The 22,664-nt window shown below is 35.7% G+C and overlaps 1 protein-coding gene and 1 long non-coding RNA gene across 3 annotated transcripts; both read left to right on the plus strand.

The window, feature by feature from the left end:
* The first annotated feature begins 3,277 nt into the window (after window positions 1-3,277).
* On the plus strand, window positions 3,278-12,405 carry LOC110095113 (probable polygalacturonase). 2 transcript variants are annotated; one of them, XM_020820515.2, is made up of 6 exons: window positions 3,278-3,773; window positions 4,655-4,775; window positions 10,380-10,554; window positions 10,645-10,715; window positions 11,197-11,857; window positions 12,219-12,405. In XM_020820515.2, exons 1-5 carry the CDS (start codon window positions 3,312-3,314, stop codon window positions 11,826-11,828), a joined length of 1,461 nt encoding a protein of 486 aa, XP_020676174.1. In that variant the 5' UTR covers window positions 3,278-3,311; the 3' UTR covers window positions 11,829-11,857; window positions 12,219-12,405. The 2 variants fall into 2 exon arrangements, with proteins under 2 accessions (XP_020676174.1, XP_020676173.1); XM_020820514.2 differs by lacking the exon at window positions 12,219-12,405 and having other exon boundaries at window positions 11,197-12,062.
* An 8,762-nt stretch (window positions 12,406-21,167) lies between these two features.
* On the plus strand, window positions 21,168-21,791 carry LOC114580958. The gene is made up of 2 exons (XR_003702747.1): window positions 21,168-21,251; window positions 21,470-21,791. It is a non-coding gene; the product is annotated as an uncharacterized LOC114580958 (long non-coding RNA).
* The last annotated feature ends 873 nt before the right edge of the window (window positions 21,792-22,664 follow it).

A 22,664-nucleotide genomic window follows, 5' to 3' on the forward strand; every position in this document is an offset into this window, starting at 1 on the left:
TCTATTGTGATAAAACTTATGATATAGCATTAGCTAACAATCCAATCTTCCATGTCCGTACAAAGCATATAGAAATTGATTAAATTTTACTCAAGTATCACATTCAAAACAATAACATTCGTCTCCAACACTGTAGATCAAGTGGCTGATGTCTTCACCAAATCTCTTTCTACACTTAGGGTTCTTTACCTACGACTCAAACTGACTGTTATCCATGACCCATCAGTTTGCAGGGGTGTATTAGTGCATAAAGATATATGAATCATGTATTATAACTCTGTTAATATAGTTGTACTTTCTTTATGATGTGGCAATCATCCATTGGTTAATATGTATGGAGGCCACTCACTTTCTTTAAATACTTGGCTTCATCTGTAATAGATGTAATCATATCATTTCCTTATTACCTCTGTCTTCACTATCCACTTCTTTCTCTATTCATTCTTGTTTCTTCTTCTCTTTGGTTGGGCTTGTTCTTCATCGAGGCTATCCCTATTAGATTTTTTCTTCATTTGATAATCACCTATTATATTTTTCAATTAAAAAAAATCATTAATTTAAACCACTTACTCTTTCCTCTGTCCTTAGAAATAGAACCCATTATTTAATGAGGTAGATGCTCATAACATGGACTCCTTTAAAATTGGGATGATTCTTTCAGTTAGTCAAGCCAATAGTTAATTGAATTTTATATTTAATCATTTAAAATTAATTGCTACAATTAATATTCTAAAAAAATACTCCTAAACTATAATTAACAAATGCAAATTTCTTTGTATAAATAAAAGAGAAATAAGAATTTAGAGTACAAATCATAAGAATTTTTATTTGGAACAATTTTTTTATTATTTTAAATTTTTAATTCACACCCAAAGTATTTTTTAAGTTTCCATTTTTTTTTTTTTTGAAAGAAATATACTTTTTGCAACTGCTTTTAAAAAATTATTATTTTTATAATAATTTAATCAAATCAGCCCTTATTCTCTTATTTATTTTTATTTGCTCTATGATTCACACCAACCTAATCTAATTATTATTTTTTGCACATGATAAGCGATGGGCGGCAAGCATTTTCCACGCGGTAAATTATGATTGGCAAATTCTTCGAGTACAAATCATAAGAATTTTTATTTAGACTTTTATTTTTTACTTCACACCCAAAGTATTTTTGATGTTTCCAATTTTTTTTTTTTTGAAAGAAATATACTTTTTACAGCTGCTTTTAAAAAATTATTATTTTTATAATAATTTAATCAAATCAGCCCTTATTCTCTTATTTATTTTTATTTGCTCTATGATTCACACCAACCTAATCTAATTATTATTTTTTGCACATGATAAGCGATGGGCGGCAAGCATTTTCCACGCGGTAAATTATGATTGGCAAATACTTCGGGTCGTCATACGACTCATACCACGTTAGGCTGAGCATAATTTTTTTTATTTTATTTTATGACAAGTCAATGTATATTATTCTATACTATTTTGTACAACTGAATTCCAATGGCTTTGCATAATCCACCACTTATGTCACATAAGAAACAAAACTAGTGAGAATATATTAATTAATTTTTAATTATGATGATTTTTAAATTAATTCAAAAAAAATAAAATATTTATTGATACACAATGAACATTTTTTTATTTGACACGAATCTCAATACATATTTAAATTGAACAATTTTAAAATTAAGTTTAGGCTATTTGAATTTTGATTTCAACAAACTTGTAGTTGAACTGAGTGTCTTAATGAGATGAAATTAAAAAAAAAAAATTCAATCAGAGGTTGAATGAGCTCAAATCAAGGATTTAAAGTGTGATTAAAAAATTCATGATATTAATTAAATAGCAAGGTAATCTACAAATTTGATATGCTTATAATCGAATTGAGCGGCTTGACCAGACAAGTATAACTAGCTCAAAATCACTTGATTTTAACATCATTAAGATACTCAAATCTTGAACTATTTCTTTATGATCAAGAGAATCAAAATGGGTGTACGATGGAGTGTTCCAGATTTTAACTATATTTAGGGAACATATCACTTTAAAAAATCTATAAATAAGTCATTACTCTCTACATGAGTGAGAGAAAGGTGATAACTTAAGTTGGAGGCTGAACTTTAGCTTGAGATTCAAAAGAGTTCTTAGGCATCACAGAACCCCAAGCACCAATGTCGAGCCACCGCCCTGACCGTCACCACTAATCATTTGTCAGCTGACCATTATAGTATTTCGACCTTCATCGTCAGTTGATTACGATCCTCCAACTACCATTGCTCAGCTAAGGACCTTCGACCACTGTCACTATAGTCCTCTGACCACTATTACTTGACTTACGATCTTCTGACCACTATCGTCCAAGTATAGTCTCTGAGCATTATACCAACTATAATTCTTTGACTTAAAGTACCAATTGATAATGGTATTCATACCATCATTACTTGATTACAGTCCTTTCAACCATCATTGCTCTATTACAATTAGTCCCTTTGTTCAACATAGTGTTAAGCCAGTAATGACTATTTTATAGTCCATAATTCATATCAAGGTTTGGCAAAATAAAATGTGAATGAGATGGTGAGAGCATAAAAAGTTTTTATATTTCATGATAAGTCAATTTATATTATTTTGTATATTTTATATGACTTAGAGTATGTTTCGGACACTTTCTCACTACACTTTTAATACAATAACAAAAATTTAATTTGATTACTATTTTCTAGTGGCTTTTGCAAGTTTATAATAATGTTCATTCCCTCAGTGACTCTGCATTTTTACAATCAGAATATTTAAACTATTTTTCACATCAACATTCATATTCAATTTATAAAATATTATAGCCTCCAAATGACTCTTAATTTCACTAGCTTTGAATAATCTACCATTGATGTCACACATGAACAAAAATCAAGAATATAATACTAAATTTAATATTATATATATTAATATATATAATATATATATTATATATATATACTTTTTATATAAAAATAATAATATTCAGTCTGGAATTTCTATTACTATTTATTTAAATTAATGTGTTTTGTTGTTATAATATTTGAATGAATTATTATAATTTAATTTTAATTTTGATAAATTTAAAAATTAAAAAATATAGTTAAATTAGTATTTTAATAAAATAAAAATTAATTTGATTCACAATACCAATAAATAAAAAATTTCGAAATTAGGTGTGAAAAGAAATTTCATAATTTGCGGTGACATAGATGCATTTTTCCATCATTACGAAGCCTTTTGCCTTCTTGGCCTTCTTAAAATAAGAGCCCCTATCAAACGAAAAAGAGGACATGGACGTCGCGGAGAAACCGTGGCTCCCTAGTCGCGCATGGAAGTGGGTCCGCCTCAAGAGACCTTCGTTGGCCGCAAGCCTCCTAGCTGCCGCTTCAATCGTCTTCCTCTCCCTCCTCCAGCGTAACTCCACTCCCGCAGGCGCCCCCTACTCTCCGCCGACGACCACCGTCGCCGCCTACAGTGCCAGCCTTCCGGCCAATCGAAGCTGCGCTGGATTCTACGACGCAGGGCCACCGAGGAAGGCAGTTTTCTCGATAAAGGAATTCGGCGGGATCGGTGACGGCCGAACATCTAATACGGCGGCGTTCCGGCGGGCGGTGGAGAGGTGCAGGGAGTTTGGGGACAAGGGTGGGGCCCAGCTAAACGTGCCGCCTGGCAGATGGCTCACGGGAAGCTTTAATTTGTCAAGCAATTTCACGCTTTTCTTGGATGATGGGGCCGTAATCTTGGGATCAGAGGTGGGGTTCGTTTTTTGTTTTTTGCTTTTTTCTTTTTATTGATGAATATCCGTTTCAATATTTTAAAGCGTCGGATTGATGATTTTGGGGGAAATAAAGCGTTCTTTTGGATGTTAGGTTTGATTCTGTGGTGGTTGTTAAATCGTTCTTTTAACTAATGATTGGTTGCACGGTGGATTGAACTTGGTGTTTTTTAGGTGGTATTGTTAAGCAATATTCATTTTCATTCAAGAAAATGAGGTTTTTTTACTAAGAGGGGCCGGGTTTTGATGTTTGTTTTGGTGGTAGATCGACGTGTTTGTTTTCATAAGTGCTTCCCTAATTATTTTTCTTTTGAAATTGATGGCGTTCACACTTGTTATGACCTTGGTTTCTGGTATTGCCAAGTTTTCTTCCTGGCGGTATGGTTTCCTGAAATTGAATCTGGTTTGCATGATAAGAGAGGTTTCGTTTATACTTATTGTGATTGCAGCTAGTTGAACGTAACGGTGCACTTCAATTGTCTTCCCTTCACGTGATTCAAGTTTTTCTTTAATACAGAAATATAATTCTCAGATATGTTGTAAAAATAATTTTTTTTTTTGGAAGCCTGGTTTCTAATGTAGCTATTTTAGGTGGTCTCGAGTTTTTTTTACTGGTATACAAGGGATTCCTGTGAAATGATGGTAATTAATTTTTATAATTTTTTTCTCTTTACTTTTGAGTGTTATGTTAAGGTTTTGTGCTTTCTAACGAATTCCTTCAACTTAAAAGAAAATTTATTTTATTTTCTTAGCATTTAATATGTCTAAGAAATATACACAACATAGCATTGTTTTTCATCGTGATCTTAGTAAATCAAAATTTTCTTGGCTGATTTTTGTTTTATTGCAACATCCAAGGATCCTAAGGAGTGGCCACTGATAGAGCCTTTGCCTTCATATGGGCGTGGAAGGGAGAGACCGGGTGGAAGACATATTAGCCTCATCCATGGCAATGGCCTCCATGATGTTGTTTTAACAGGTCTCTTCATTCTTCAAATTATCTCATATTTTGAAATTTTAAAGTTTTTTTTTTGTCTCTTGCATATTATGATGTTTTTAGTCTGGATTGTTTCAATGCTTCTTCAATCACATTGTGATGGGTGGGCCTGGGCGATTTCACAAACTATTTAAGTGCTCATCTTAGATAGGAAGAATTTTTTTATAGAAAGTAAATATTTCATTTTTCATTCATTTTGTCAAAGAGATCATTAGACGGAGTTTTGAGTCAATGTTGCATTTTAATTACACCAACGAAATACTTTCTTTCTTTGGCGCTTAAGAAACGTCGTGAAAAATATCTTCTATATGTATTAGCTTAGAGCACATGTAGCTCTTTCAAAGATTAATGTAATAGGCGGCCTCTTGTAAGTCTGTATATTTTGTTCTTTCTCAATCTTTTTGGTGATTGCTGATCTGCTTATTCCATATGAGTCAAAGAAAGCTTTGTTAGTCAGGTTTAACAACAAGGGATAGGATAGGTATCTCGAGAAAAGATAAACAATAGGGGTTACAAGTTCAGAATTTGAGTAGCTGGAACATTGCACTACTCTTTTATTAATATTTTTTTTTTCTTTGGGGATGGCTGCGTGCATGAAAGATTCAAAGTTTTTCCACATAAGCAGCTTTGTATTTTGTATGGCCTTTTCGTTAATAAACAAGAAACTTGTATTCATAAGTATAACCATTGAAAGTATTGGCTCATATAAATGAATTGTTCAACCACCAGAGTATGTCTCCATACAAATTTTTATACTATTAGTTTAATTATTTTTGTTAAATAACAATGGAAATCCTGAATACTCTTAGTCGGTTTGGTTAAGATTGATAGAATACATATGTTAGCCAAATATTCTATTCTCACTCTGAAGAGATTCGAGAACGTTGTGAATGGAGTTGCCTGAAGATAAAGTATATTGGGTTAGCAGAACAATTATATTAGTTAATGAATATATTAACCTCATCATGTATTGTATATGATCAGTGGATGTTGTTTGGCTGAGAACTTTTTTCTCTTTAGATTATTATCACATGTTGGATCATTCACTCGCGCGCGCGCGCGCGCGCACACACACACATATATATATATAATGTATTATATATATATATATATATATATTACAAGAAGCTTACATAAGGTTGCTTATGTGGAAAATCTATGAAGGGGAAAAATTGTAGTACTTAATCCAGTTGAAATGATTCTAATAGTGAGTCGTATATTATAAAGAATGCACGCTTTTTGTAATTGTAAAAGATATTAATATAATGTAGTGGACATGAATTGTAGAAGATTTTTCATGATTGGAAGTAGATGGAGCCTTGAAATGTTTGAGTTATTATTAGCATACGCTCATTGGTATGTTGGGTCATTCTCCTTATAAGATGATAGATGAAGATGGTGAAGATGGGCATCAACTTTGGAAGTGATGAAAGATGTCGGTGTTGGTTTTGAGGAGCATCGAGGTTGTTGATGATAGAAAAAAGCTAAACTTTTTTGCGACAACGAGTTTCAAACTTAGTGGTGGTGTTAGGCATCAATATTCGTGTCGATGATGGGTGTTAGGCAAGTATCAATGGTGGTCAAAGACGGAAATTGACCTTGGTGTTGACAGAGAGCATTGTTCTTATTGGTGACGATGGTCAAGTATTGACATTGGTAATGAAAGATCTCAGTCTTGATGGTGATAATGGGCATTAGTATTGGTGTTAACAATGGGAGTTAGTATTGATGTCGGCAGCTAGTGTCAGTGTTGGCGTTGATGGCTAGCCTTGGCATTAGTGTTGACAACGAACGTCAGGGTTGAGGTGGACGACAAGCATCATCTTGCATGTTTTTGACACAATGTGTCAATGACAATCATCATACTTATTGTTGATAATGGGCATCGGTGTTGGTGTCAATGACAATTGTCATACTTATTGTTGATAATGGACCTTATTGATGATGAAGGCGTCAATGAAAAATTTCTGTGGCAAGTGTTAGCATTGATATAGATGGCATTAGCCTAGATGGTGACGAAAAGCATCAACTTTGAAGTTGATCGTAGGAGTTGACCTTGTTGGTGATGATGGGTCTCAACATTTTGGTTAACATAGTTCTAGATTATTTCTTCTAGAAGCCTTCTTGGGGTCTCATACTTTCATTCGAATTTCCTCGATTATGTGGAAAGATGGATTTTTCATAGATTTATGGTGATTGATATTCTAGTTATTTCAACCAAAAATTAAAATACTCCATCGAACGATCCATATTGATTCCTCTCAATCATATGCTATTTTAAAGAAAATTTAATGATTTAATGATATCAAAATTGAGTGATTTTTAGCTCAATTGGATTTTTCTCGTTGAATTGCTTGTTTCTACTATATGCTTGCAAGATTTGGGAGAAGTTTGGTGTTGACCCCTGTATGCAAAAACATGAGGCAATAGGCAAAAATGACGATTTCAGCAACGCGCGCATCGGCGCGACGAATCACTTAAAGGGTCAAACAACCTCCGATTATTAAACGGACTAGCCATTGCAATCAGGACTTCGAATCTAGCTTAGAGGAGACCCCTCGTAGTCAAATTGGATGAGATTAGTCTATAAGGACGACCGACACTCAAAATTGATGCGCGACGTAGCGCACACGACGTCCGATCGTGAAACGGAATTCGACATTGCATCCGAAACATCATCAATACCCAAGAATGACCATTAATTTGCTCAATTAAGATCGTCTGCTGAAATCGACATGCATCTTAAGAAACACACGCAAACTGAGGAAAATGACATGCATCGCTACTCAAACGACTTCCGATCACAAAACGGATTTTGCCGTTGTGTTCGGAACATCGTCAACACCCAATAATCACTGCCAACCTGTTCAATTGGGGTTGTTTGGGGTGACGACATGAATCCCGAGGCGATGATGCATAAAATGAGGAAATTGACACACAACGCCGCCCAAATGACGACTGATAGCAAAACGAACTTTGCCATCGCGTTTGAAATATCATCAATATCCAAAAATGATAACCAATGTGAGCAATGAAATTAGCACGAGTCCCGAGGAAACGATGCACAACTTGAGGAAATTGAGTTGCGAAATTATCCAAACGACGTCCAATCATAAAACAGACTGAACATTGCATCTAGAACGTCAACATTACCCAAAATCAACCTTAATTTTGCCTAATAAAATTGCGCTTGCAAATTAGTGCAAGTTCCAGGATGATTGTGTGCAAATTGAGGAGATGCATGCGAATCGAAGCAATTTTGGATGATTGACACATTCTTGTCATTTGAATTAATAATGCCTATTATAATAATCAATTATTATTACATTTAATTAAATTAAAAGTCAAACGATGTTAAATCAAATCAAACTTAATTACCTCAGATGCTTCGACCTTGTATCTCCTAAATCTTGTGAATCTCGCAAATGGCAGCTACTCCCATTGATCAACTCTTCTGCTCGTCACTCCTTGTGTTAATAAAACTTAAATTTAACTTCAGCTGACGTTCTCTCTGTGCCGAAATTTCTTAATAGATTTCTGCCCACATGAAAATGTCGTAGATGCTTTGTGGGAGATCTAGAGATGGCGATCGCTGCCATTTTCACATCGATGGTGCTTTTTTCACTCATACTGTCAGTCATTTTTCTGGCGGTGACTGATGGCTTGCCGGCCCGTGTCGGTGCAATTACTGCTTCTAGTAGTTTCCTAATAGGCGGTCAGAATTTCACGCCTATTTCCGACGGGCTTGTTATGTTCGCGCCATTGGCATTTGGACCCGTGGCAATGGCTCTAGATGTCGGGTTTCTGCTCGTATTAGCGGTGAAGAGAACTAGGAGACCAGATGTGCTGAACAAGTTGAGGCCTTATAGGAGAGGTCGTGGAGCAAATTTTTGGAGCCCACATTTGATTCTATAAATGATTTTTTTTTTTAATTTCAACTATACTTTCTAGCGCTTAATTTAAATCCATTTTGAGTTGAATCAAGACATTCATGGTATTATTAAGGTAAGGTTGTGAACCGAAAGAAAGAGTGGTTAATAGTTTAATGGTTTAGCTGGAGTCGAACCAAGATTGTATTGGATGACATAATAAATATGAAAATCATTTAAATAAAATTTAAATGATAGAATAATCATATAATAATATAAATTTTTGATTAAAAAATAAATTGAATAAATTTATTTATTTAATTATTTAATAAAATAAAAAATTGAACCGGCTTGTTTAATGGAATCGAGACCGGTTCACCGGTTCCCTGGTTGAAAATGGCAGTTTGGCTCGTTCAGCCCAGTTTGATGTATAGACGATTTTTAGGATGAACCAGACAGACCTTAAGTCTGATTTACGGTTGAATCGGTTGGACCGGTCGGTCCTTTTAGGTTTTTAAAATCCTGGGTATCTTTAAGCTCATCTCATTATAACATTCATTTTGACTATAAATTTGCTGAGAATGAGTTTCAATAGCCTTAAAACTGATTCTAAAAGTTTATGGTTCGTGTACTATGGCACTTTAGATCTAAAAGTTGCTTCTCAATAATTGATTTTTTTAGTACAATATTTGTTTCCCCTTTATTTTTGAACTTCATAATCTAACAGTCAAAAAAATAATCTAGTCTTTAAAACTTTGCAACCTCAAATCACAATTTTAAGAAAACCATATTGCACGAACAACCCTTAGCGATCAACTTGGACCTTCCTTGTGGGTCATTAACCAAATAATTTCACCTCAATTATGATTATATGCGATGTGAAGTTAGCACATTGTTTAGGCCAAATTTTCTAAAATATTTTGCCCAAAATTGTCCGTATTGATTCACCTTGATCATATATTCTTTTTTAAATATCTTAATGCCGCAATGATGTTGGAATTGAGCAATTTTTTGCTTGTTAGATTATTCTTGTTGGGCTGCTCATTTTGACTATAAGTATGCAAGAATCGGATGATGTTTGATCCTTCAAATGATTTTTGAAGTTTTCAAATATACTTTAAAGTATTTAATTTATGTTCATTGTACTCAAATCAAGGTGTTCTTAGTATTGTTCGATTTGTCTCATTAAAGCGTTCATTTTGACTATAAGTATGATAAAATAGATTTTAAATGGTCTTCGAGTTGATTTAGAAAATTTCTGGTTCATATGGCACTTTGAAATTTAAGAACTATGTCAAGATCAGTGCTCTATCATATCAATTTTCTAAAGCTGTATCAATTATTGTCTAGGCCCTTAGTCTCTGACTTGCTTTATATAAATTAGTTAATGCATGGGAACGCTCAAGTTGAATCGCTTCTAATACGCATATCTAGTTTGAATTAATACATCTGGATACAAGCCACCACATAAATGGCATTTGATGTTTAATTGCCTGTAAATTGTTAGAACCAAAATGGAAACTTAGGACCTTCTGTTTTGAATTCGCTGTTAGCAGGCACAGAGAACATCGTTTGTTCTTCAAATAGTTGAGTATTTCATTTGATCAATTACCAAAATTGCTTATTTGTATTAAAACTCAACAATATTTTAATAGTATCATAACATTATGCAGCCTTTATCATTAGAAAAATTCTCATGAATGGTAATCGGTTGCAGGACATAATGGTAGTATTGATGGACAAGGGAAGATATGGTGGGATTTATGGTGGAACAGAACTTTAGAACACACAAGAGGCCACCTTGTTGAATTAGTGAACTCGACAAACATTCTAATATCAAATCTTACATTCCTTAATGCTCCATTTTGGACAATCCACCCTGTGTATTGCAGGTAATTTTCTTTAAGTCTCTTATATCAATGCAGAAATGTTCTTTCTCTCCCATGGAGGCAATATCTGGCTAATTTTCTCTACCCTCTCAGCAATGCGGTGATAAAGAACCTTACTGTTTTGGCTCCTCTTCACTCTCCCAATACTGATGGAATTGATCCAGGTATGCGGACTTTTCAAGTAAAAACTATCCCCTTAATGTCTGATTTTTCTCTGTTTTTCTTTATATTTTTGCCAAGCAAAATTCTGTGGAAAGAGCTGCCAAGGAAGCCCATGGTCCATGGACCTCAGCATTTAGATTTGCAATATGCAAAATATATTGTTGAAGCTCTAAAGAAAATTACTTTGGTCTCACTCGTATACTTTTTTTCTAATTACTATATTGCAATTTTTCATAATACTAACATAACAACTAACATGTTAAAAATAATTTTTTATGACGGTGATGTACTCTCTACATGTCAGGTCTAGAAAGAGAGAATTTCATTTCCAACAGAAATGGAACATTTTAAATGCCAATTCTTGCCTAGAAGGACTATTAGCTCAATTCCTTCAAATTTATGAAAGCACGATCATGATAAACCTATATCATATTTTGTTTGCTACTTCAACTGGTTGATTTTGTCGGTTGCTATGATTTGCAGATTCAAGCACAAATATTTGCATAGAAGACTGTTACATTGAGAGTGGCGATGATTTAGTTGCTGTGAAGAGTGGTTGGGATCAATATGGGGTTGCAGTTGCTCGTCCTAGCTCGAACATCATCATTCAAAGGATTTCTGGAACAACCCCAACTTGCTCAGGCGTAGGAATAGGAAGTGAAATGTCTGGGGGGATATCTAACATTCTAGTTGATGATCTGCATGTCTGGGACTCTGCGGCCGCGGTGAGAATAAAAACCGACAGAGGTCGAGGAGGATACATCACAAATGTTACCATAACCAATGTGAAGATGGAGAGAGTCAAGGTTCCTATAAGATTTAGTCAGGGATCAGATGACCATCCTGATGAGGGTTGGGATCGTAATGCCCTTCCCCAAGTTAATATCATTCATGTCAGTAATGTTACCAGCATCGACGCAGAGAAAGCTCCCATTCTTGAAGGCATCGAAGGCGCTAAGTTTGAGGGGCTATGTTTGAGAAATATTAACTTGGGTACCATTCGCCATGAAACAAAATGGCGCTGTGAGCATATCGATGGTGAAGCTTATAATGTGTTCCCACCGCCATGCCCGCAGCTTAGAAGCAATGCAACTTCATCCAAATGCTTGCACTAAAATCTTAAATTCATTCTGTATATTCTATTGTATGTTCTCCTACTTCAATATAGAAAAAGTTAGTGTAGTAGTAGTATTTATCATGTATGCAAAAGCTAAATTAGTCAGCAGATTGGTGGTTGGCGTTCATATATTTCATAGGTTTATACTGAAAAATGATACCAGATTTTGAATGAAACATTGATTCTTATTTCAAAATATATCACAATTTATTATTACAGTGTATTTATTCCCTATTGGCGCTCCTCAATTACCTTTTCTCTATATTTTTCTCTGCTCGCTGTCATCTTATCAGTCGTTCATGTCTAACATACAAGTTGAGGGATTCATCTGCTCAGTAATGCATACATTTCTGATATGATACTGATAGTTAATTACTGGATTTTGCAGCTTTTGTCCTATGGACACCTCCATACTCACTACAAGAGACTCCATTTCTCTTTAAATAGAAGTGAAGATTCTTTTTGGGATCCCAGCATAATAGCAGTGGGCATTCTTGGTCTTCGTGACCCCGGAAATCTTCTGTATCTTGTTACCAAGCTGAGTTGACGAAATCCAGGTATGTGTTTATTATTCTATTACTGACCAAATATTGGTCTTCAAAACAACATTAACTGTTGAATTGGCTGACTAGTTAGTCTTTGTTGATTAATGTTTACCAGTTAATACTAATTAAATGCATTGGCCAAGAATGCAGCATGTGCTCACCAATACATTAATGCTAAAGAAAACATTGTTGGCCATGTATTTGTTGATAGCTAGACTTAGCGGGTTAGCATTTAAATAAATTGAAATTGACTTGACAATTCTTGACAATGAAAATTGCAAGAATATATTTAGATTTCGTTTGTGACGACTTTCTTGTTACTTCTTAAAACAGTTATTTTAAAAATTTGTACTGACAAATTATTTTAAGAAGCAGTAAGAAAGTCGTCCTAAACGAAGCCTTAATTGACTTGTCTGAGATATCATATTAGTAGGGCTAGTTGTTAGATAACCACTTATTTCAGCAGCGACATGAATAATGATGGTGGCTATGCAACGTAAAAGGCTATATGTACGTGATGTTTGGAAATAACTCATTGTGTTAAGTATTTGGAAAGGATGTTTCCGGGATAAAAAAAGAAAAATAATTCTATTAAAATATTATTTTAAGGTTTTAAATGTCCCTAATTGCAATGATAGAAGATTAAATATAAAATCATTATACCCTTATAAAAAAGGGTAACCATAAATAACAATTTACGCATTTTTTCTAAATTAATTTTTGCAGTGATAATAAATTAAAAATACAGGAGAAGCATTTTAGTTTTTGGTAGCTGAAGAGTAATTGCTTAATTTTTTAAACAAATTAAGAGTTACAAAAGCCCAATTTTGTTTACAAGGCAGCCTGCAAGGGAAACCTTAAATAAACTATATATTGAGCAAGAAAAAGGGAGGATAAAATAAAGAGATGGATACCAGGTTGATGAAGATGCAAAAATTTTGATCGAATCTGCTTAAGATACATTTTTTCCCTTTTGAGTTGTCATCAGTTAAGTCTTTTAAAGTGAGCAAAAACATAATTTCAATCCAATTTGATCAAAGTTTGAAGTCTCTTTGATGATGATCTTGTGTTAGATTTTTTTAATGCAACTAGAACGATTATGTAGGTCAGACAATTAAATTTAGAATTGCGCAAATTGCACACAATTAAATACCAAAAAACTTAATTTTCTTAGTTGCAAATTAGTATATATGAAAATTAAAATCTTGGGTTGACTTTGTGGGGGGGTGGGGAGGACACCAAAAAAGTTTGGCATGCTTAGTTGATGATTGACTTTGGGATTTAAAAATGTATTGCTTGTGGCTTTAATAGGTATTCGTTAATAGATAAGAATTATAGGGTAACCTAAATAATGTTTGAAATTAATTTAAATTTGGATTATGCTAGCAATATCAGCTAATTTAGGAGATAAGAAGCCTATAAATAGAAGTTCTGAGGTATGTAAAAAATTGTAATTGAATAATTTCTCTTTTTATATTTCATTCTTAGGTTTGCAAGTTATATATGTGATTCTTTTGACTACAACAAGAGTATAATTACTTAATTGAGGGAGAAGTCATCTTCTTGTATTGGCATTAGGCGATGATTTTTTTATTTTTTTTTTATTTTGGATCTGTTATTTCATGTTCTTATTTTATCTAGAAATTCAGCATATTGTCCAAATCAAGTTGTCTTCTTTTTCCCTAGAATTTAGTAGAAATTATTAATGAATTTTACATTCTGATAAAAACTATTATTTTAACCAACCCATTCAATTTAATCATCTCATTAGCAGCATGAGATGCATCAACATTTTCATGACAACATGAAATTAGTCATTTTTAAAAGCAATTTACAGTCAACTCGTCTTAATGTTTGTGGTAAACCTAATGCAAATCTATACTAACAAACTCAAATGATTTATATGGAATTAACAAAGCTCTATATGACCTTGTGTTATATTTCTGATGGACCGACCGATTTGATTGGAGAGAATTAGGAAATTTCCTAATCAAGATGGAGTTATTTAGGAAGGTTCTAAATCAAAAGGAGTTAATTAGGAGATGTTCCATATTTAAAGAGAGCTGATTTGGGGGCTGATTTAGAGGGGATTCATTAGAAAATATTTTCTAAGTGAAGAGGGCGAATTTGGGGGCTGATTTGGAGGGGATTAATTATGAAATGTTTCTAATTGAATAGGGCAGATTTGGGGGTTAATTTGGAGGGGATTAATTAGGAAATATTTCTTAATTAAAGATATAAAATTTAGGTGTTGATTTGAGGGATGATTTGGGTAGGGAAATAATTAAGGAAATAGGAGAAAATTGGGAGAGGACTGTATTGGTATTTGTTGTTTATTGTTTGCTTTAAATATGTGATTTTCCTAGGGTTAGAGGTATGTGTTGTTTGTTGAAATTAGAATGTTTTAGAGTGTTTGGCTTCTAGCATGCGGCTAGAGATTTAGGAGAGCCAGATCTTCCTTCGGGCTAGCCCAACCTCTCCGTGACACCTTTCTTCCTTTGGGTCATCAAGGAGAGTTTTAATGAGTATGTTCGAGTCAATTTTTTGGAAGGTAGATTGAATTTTGAATAAGACATTACCTAGATATTTCACCCTTGTTTTGTGAGGACTTTATGATACGAGTTTAGGTTTCTTATAGGCGCAAGCCCTTGTAGTTAATTACCCATCCTGGTAGCGAGAGAGAACTTTCGATTAAAACGGATGGTAGGGGAAATGATGATGAACCCGATCAAGATCCTATGGTTCTGTCGCCCCGGGTCATCATGGTCCCTAGTCTTATTTAGAGGAGGTAGTTGACACAACCTGATAGAAGGATCATTGTCGGCAGCTGTAGGTTGCTTCGTCCAAGGGTACCTTGTAGATCTAGAGTGTATGTTTATGTAAGCGGATAAATTTGAATCCACCTTAGCTAACAGATGGATTTGTGCCCTATCGATTATATCCTATTGATTCATTAATCAAGAATTTAACGTCGTTACGGAGCATACGGGCTCCAACCATGACCAAAATTTAATGGTGTCATTTTGTGGCAAAATCACCCAGTCAGAGGGTCCCGATCATAAATGTTTAATTGTGATGCGATTTGATGGCAAAATCACTGGTTAGATGACATGTGTCACGTGCTTACTGGAAAGAGAAACCAATCCTCAGTGGAGTCGTTAGAAATCTGCGGGCTCCAAAAATTCGGCCCCGGCATCCGCCTGATTGCTTTTCTTTTTGGGAGGAGTTTTAACGGAATTAAGTTCCGGGATAAATTTTGGAAGGCAGATGGGTTTCACTACCCAGAGATTTCGCCCTCATTTTGTGAGGACTATATGATCTGAGTTTTGGTTTCCTATAGGCGTAAGCCCCTATAGTTAATTACCCCTCTCGATCACGAGAGAGAACTTTTGATTAAGGCTAGTCATCAATTAGATACGTAGTATCTGGCATATAGTAGCATCATAGGTTTGGATTTGGGAATTGGGTTTGAATTTTAGCATTTGGAAAGGTTTGATATTTAAAATGGGAAATTTCACCATATTGCACTTAAAGCGAATGGTGGGGGAATGGATGATAGACCCGATCAAGATCCCATGGTTTCATCGTCCCGGGCCATCGTGGTCCCTGGTCTACTTAGTCAGAGAAGGTAGTCGACCCAACCTGACAAAAGGATCCTTGTCAGCAGCCATGGGTTGCTTCGTCCAAGGGAACTTTGTAGACCTGGGGTGAATACTTGCCTAAGGGGACAAATTTAAATCCACCTTAGTTAACAGAGGGCTTTGTGCCATATCGATCATATCTTATTGATTCATATCTCAATGATTTGATGACACTAAGGAGTGTATTGGCTTTGAACATAACTGATATTTCGTGGTACCATTTGGCGGCAAAATCACTCGGTTCAGAGGGCTCCGGATCATAACCGTTTATCCTGCGGTGTCATTTGGCGGCAAAATCGTTGGTTAGAGAACACGTACCACGTCCATACTGGCATGAGATTGTTTGAGAATGGATCCTAGTGATATTTTCGACTAGGGCATTTAGCTCTATGTGAGCTGAAGTTATATTTCAATTTGTTTACCTCGGCAAATTATTGCGGAGGGTGGATAGATTTTACTTTAAGTGGTTAATGATTGGATTTTCATTTTAAATATTTGTATTTTGATGATCATCTGGAATTTTTGGATTTTGGGTACTTGGGTGGCATTAGAAAATGTTCGAATCACCCCTCCAGTTGTAATAAACATTCAACGCGGTCATCATCGGGGTATAGTGGGGTCATTTCTATTTTTATATTAAACCTTGTCAACCCTATTAATTTGTCGATAGGAGATCAGGTTCCTAGGCTTTAGGCCTTCATTAGTGAATTCTCATTATTATAGGCCTTAAAGGCAAAATATGAATATATTAAAACAAATATACCAGTCGCCAGCACCGTATATTTGTTTGATGGTTCGAACTCTGTCAACTCCTATTGATCCGTATAGAAGGATCGGGTTCGAACTTGAATTCACTTATTGACCCGCGCAGCATCCCTAGACATCATGTGTGTACTTATAACACGCTCGTCGGGGCCCATGCAGGGTTTGGGGGTATTTTATAATTATTGATTAAACTTTTTCGACTCCTATTTACCTGCTTAGGATGATCGGGTTCAAATTTATTGACCCGCGCAGCATCCCTTGACGTCACATGTGTACCAATAACACGCTCTTCGGAGCCATGCAGGTGTTATAATTGTACTTGACCCTTTTTGTGTACCTATGTGTATACAAATTACGATGCATGTGCGGGGGCGTTTTTGGAAATTTAATGTTGCTTAGTTATGTGGGTGACCACCATTTGAATACAACATTCTGTTTGGAAGCTCGTATACATCTTCTGTCTGCTTGTATACAAATTATAGATCTGGTGGTGTAGAATAGCAGCTTCTGAATTAAGTTACTTGTTGCTTTATACTGTTAGATTGTCGTGAACTACTTGTTGCTTCCTATAGATTGATCGTAGTGCATAGATTGTCGTACACTACTTGTTATTTTTATAGATTGATCGTAGTGCACTAACGAATCTCCTTCTTTTGCCTTTAGATGTTGACTGCAATTAGAGGTCCTCTATATTTGCTTGTAGATGGAACTTTGCATACATGAGAGGCTTTCTAGGATGGTTCATAAGTATTTGAATGTGTCGTATCTTTATATCTTTGCTTACGGAGAACATATGTACTTGTGTCCACAGAGGATTTATTGCACTTACTACGTATCCACTATTGTTATCCATAAGTAATATTGGTGGTTGTCGTAGCTCATAAGGAATGGTTGTATCCATTTACAAGTGAATCGACCTCAACCGTAGGGATATCACAACCTTAGCTGCATACCTGTTGAGTGTATTTATCTTCCACTGGATGACTGTTGGCTATGGAGATGTTGCGGTATCCATGCTACAACAGTTCGTAGGTACTGTGCATCATGCTATAGGTATGCTATCTTTGCTTGTAGATAGTATGCTTGTTTGTATCTTGATGCTAATTTTTGGAGTGTCGTAAAGCAGTTGTTTCATTTGCTAAATGCCCTTCACACCTTGCTTGCGAATATACTGTATCACTTGTCACCTGATGCTTGTGTATCAAATTTCTATGTTTGTTGATATATGTTAACTTGCACGTTTCATGTCTGAAAGTTTGCTCATTGCAAATCCTTATACATGCTCATAAGAGAACGGTCACATTCATTGCACGCTCCTTGTAATAACTTGTAGGCGGACTGTTGCATACATTACAAATTATATATTCACTCATTTTGCATATTAAGTTTTGCATTCATATGAGACCAATGCACATCCTTACATATTGCCCAACTCTAACAGTAGGAATACCGCCACATTTTTCACACACTTCCCACACTTTGTGTCCACAAGCATATCATGTATGAGGCTTTATCGTTCCTAAGCAAGTTAGCATGCTAACATGTATGTTGACTTGTAGGTACATATTGCACTTATCTACAAGCTAGCATATCATTAATTATTCGTCACATTGCTTTATGATTTACGACATGATTGGTAACACCCTTGTTGTTGCTAGTTGGCATTTACATGAAGACTCTTGATCTTTATGGGAAACTTCATGTCATCAATCATTGTCATTTGTTGGAGTCTAGTGTTTATTTACACTTGAGTAACATTGACTGTGTGCGAGGTTCTATACTCATCACAAATTTCCTTCTTCATACAAGTGCAATATTGTCTAAAGTCATCAAGTCCTTTGTCAATTGTTCAAGTCATTTGAGTTTGAATGTTCAATGTCAAGTCTACTGTAGTTCTTGTCAAATTCAGGTTCGAGTTTAGTTGAAATCAAATATGCTCCATTGTCAAGTTTGAGTACAATGCAGTTTCTTTGAGTTCAAAATTTGCATGATTGTTCAAATCAAGTTGTGCACAAATTTGTTTAAGCCCTTTATCATTTGAATTCAGATGCTTATATTCGTTTGAGTTTGAGTCCAAAAGTTTTCTGTTATTCAAGTCAAGTTCAGGTTCTTTGTAGTCCAACTCAAGTATTTGCTTGAGTTTAAATGTTCAATTGACGTCCTTGTTCATTTTGCAAGTTCAAGTCATGTCCACTTGATATATAAATCAAGTTCAAATCTGAGTCCAAGTCCTCATATACTTCGGCCCACATTCAAGTTCATTTTAAGTTCTTTGAGTTCAAATTCTATTTAGTCCAAGTTTTGTGCATTTTTAGTCCAAATTTTGCAGCCTCCGGCGTCTCTCCCGTTTAGGGGAAAAACCAAGAGGCAACCTTCTCCTCGTCGCTACTTGAGTGCTTCAGGTAGGTGTCAAATGACACCGCAGTTGCACTATTTTTTTTTTTTAAATCCCCACCTGCTACATGAGCGTTTAGGGGTCTTTAGGTACGTGTTTAAAAGAGCACAATTTTCTTTTCTCCCTTTGCACTACTTGAGTGTTTAGATGTACTTATTTTTCATCCCCTTCGTGCTACATGAGCACTCCGGGGATTACCCACCTCGTCACAAGCGCCGCGCCAGTTTCTCTCCCTACTACGTAACATGAGCACGTAGGGTGTTTGCCGGCTCGTCGCTAGCATTGAGGAAAATTTTTTTAGATCGTCGCAAGCGCCGCGCCGATTTTCCTCCCTATTACGTTACGTAAGTGCGTAGGGGGTTTGTCAGCTCGTCGCAAGCCACGAGAGAAGGGTTTTTTTAAGTTAGGAGTTATACATTTGCAAATAGACTAGCAGTGAATTTGGCACGTAGATCAAGGTAATTATAGTCAACTAAGACTAATTATAGTTAATAATTATTAACTATAATTAAATATAGTCAATTATAATTAATGATAATATATTACACATAATTAATTAGAATTAATTACAAACTTCTATAATTAATTCTGACTAATTATAAATAATAACTAATTATAGTTAACTATAATTAATTATTCGTACCATTAATGAATCATAATTAATATTAATTTTGATTAACTGTAAATAATGAGTATTAATTATAACTAATATTTAATTAGTTATAATTAATGGGATAGAGAGGGAGAAGGCATCGGGTTGGGTCTCACTTGCGGTAGAGAGGAGAAGGGCTCAGCTACTTGGGCTTGTGGAGATGGTTTCGAGATCTTGAGGAAGACGGAGCTCGGCTTGATCGAGTGAGGAGGCCATCTGGGGTTTGATTTGGCTAGGGCTTGCGGCAAGAATCAAATGCGGATTGCGGAAGAGAGGAGGCGACGGAGGGGGCGTCGGCAAGGGGAGGCGTCGGACATGGGTTCGGCCTTGAGAATCGGAGAAGACGACGGGTAAGAGGTCGTGAGGTCGAAGTAGGTAAGGAAGAAAGCTTTCTCTCTCTCTCTCTCTCTCTCTCTCTCTCTCTCTCTGGCTTACGAACAGGGGAAGGGCGACGGGATCGGGAAGGAGACCTGCTTGGTGAAGGGAAATGGAGCTTCGTGCGAGAAAGATCCAAAGGCCTCATCGTCTCTTCCTTTTATAACGTGAATAGGAGTCTGGGACAGAACGGAGGCCACGCAATTTGGTAGGATTTACACATGATTTTCGGGATACGATGCATACTGCGCCGAACAACGGGATTTAAGCAGGAGTTCGGCGGGGTTTTGGCAGAGGTATGTGGGTATTCTTGCTTTCTTTCCTTTTTTGTGTGATTTATACAGAGGTTAACACACGGCCATCATTGGGGTTATTATGTGTAATTTCATATTATTGATTGAATATTGTCAACTCTGTTGACTTGTTGACAAAAGGATTGGGGTTCGTTATCAGCTTTATAACTTTATTAGCGAATCTTTCTTTTAATAAACCTTGAAGGCCTAATATGAACGTATAAAACAAATATACTAGTTGATACTGCGACTTTATATTTATTTGATGGTTTGAGTTATGTTGAGTCCTATCTATTCATATAGAAGGATTGAGCTCAAATTTAGATTCATTTCTTGACCCGCGTAATATTGCTAGACGTCGCGTGTATGCGTACATCATGCTCGTCGAGGCCCATGAGGGTAATCATATTTCAATGCATGGAGGGGCATTTTTGAAGTGCCTGACACTAATCAACTATGCGAATGATTGTCATTTGAGTATGTGCAATGTTCTATTTAGAAGCCCATAGATGCCTTATGTTCGCTTGTATGAGTGTTGAGGATCCGGTGGCGTGGCGTATCAACGCGTTGAATTTCATCTGTCGTGCAATGACAATGCAGTTTAGCTCATTTCAACTTCTGCATATCTTCATCTTATTTGATATTCAACCTGCATGAGCGTATTTCTGTTGGCAGATATGCTATACGACGCATCAGGAGTCTTCCACCTACTGTTTGCGAGCAGTCTGATTCATTTGGTGTGATAGCCTGATGCCGTAAGTTTATTGCTTCAGTTCACCAGTGGCCCACAGTTTTTATTATGAATTTTATGCTTCTGCTTATAAGTGAATTGTAACATTGATTTATGGGTCACTTGTTGCCTCTTACGAGTGAGCTATTGCACATCACGAGTTTTGTTAGATATCAAGAAGTCATCCACTATCGTATAATGGTGAATCGTATTCAATCTGACATCCTCCTGTATTGCTTGTAGGTACTCACACTCGTCGCAGGTTTCCTAACCTTGCTTGTAGCATATTGTATACCTTCTTATATTCATAGGGAATTCATCATGCTTGTAGCATATTCTCCATTGTTGCTTGTAGGTAAGTCAGTGTACTCATTGTAAAAGGATGTTGACTGCAAAGGTGTTATAACATCCACTCCCTATTGCTGATTATCATTCATAAACGTACTATTATGCATACGGTAAATCTTTTGTTATCGTCAAAGGATATTCACATTCATCATATGCGGCGCTATGTAAGTTTGCATTCTTCGTACGTTGCAAATCAAACTTCGCTACTTGAAGGGGACTTGTGCATCTGCCAGATGCTTGATTGATGTTGACTGTGAAGACGTCTTATATGGTGCATGGCTCTCCTACTTTGCTCGTGAATGTGCTATTGCATTTGTCACGGTCTCCTTTGATACATTTGTAGAATAGCCGCCATTCCCACAACATATCTAGCATTATCATGTACATATAAGATAGTGTGCTCATTTGCATGTTATTTTTTTTATCGCTAATGAGCTGCATTCACTATTGATCTCCATACATTTGTTGGTTGAGAAGTTACTGTAATCACTTACATATCTTTTTCTATCGCCTATGAACACTCGCAAGTTCCTCGTGACGACTTGTAAATGGACTATTGTGTGTGTTATAAGCTTTCACTCATGCTTGTAAGCCAATTATCTTGGTCACTACATGTCCCCTACATACACTCATGAGAATCTATGTTCACTGTAGGTTCTTGGGCCTTGCTTGTAGATTGGTTGATTGTATATGACAGGTTATTTTAATTTCATCATTCATGGGCAAATTACGCGTTGAGAATTTCTCTAGTCATTTACCTCTTGTTTATTCAATGATATTCAATTAGATGATCAAAATTATTATTCATCATTTGTATTTTCATCTTGATCGTGCCTTTTATCAATTTAAAGTTTAGTTTATTATATTTTTGTTTAAGTCCAGGTCCTCTATTTGCTCTGAATTTCGGCAGCTTTTTGGTGTCTCACATGTTTAGGAGAAATTTCAGGAGTTGGGCCTTGCTACCACGCTAAAGAAAAGTGTATTTGGTAGGTGTCGATTGACATTGCGGTCATGCTCTTCAATCCACCATGTTAGAGAAAGGTGTGTATGGATCTTCAAGGTACTTGCTTGAAACATAGTTATTTCCCGC

This window comes from Dendrobium catenatum, unplaced genomic scaffold, assembly GCF_001605985.2.
Source record: "Dendrobium catenatum unplaced genomic scaffold, ASM160598v2 fragScaff_scaffold_1428, whole genome shotgun sequence".
NCBI lineage: Eukaryota > Viridiplantae > Streptophyta > Magnoliopsida > Asparagales > Orchidaceae > Dendrobium > Dendrobium catenatum.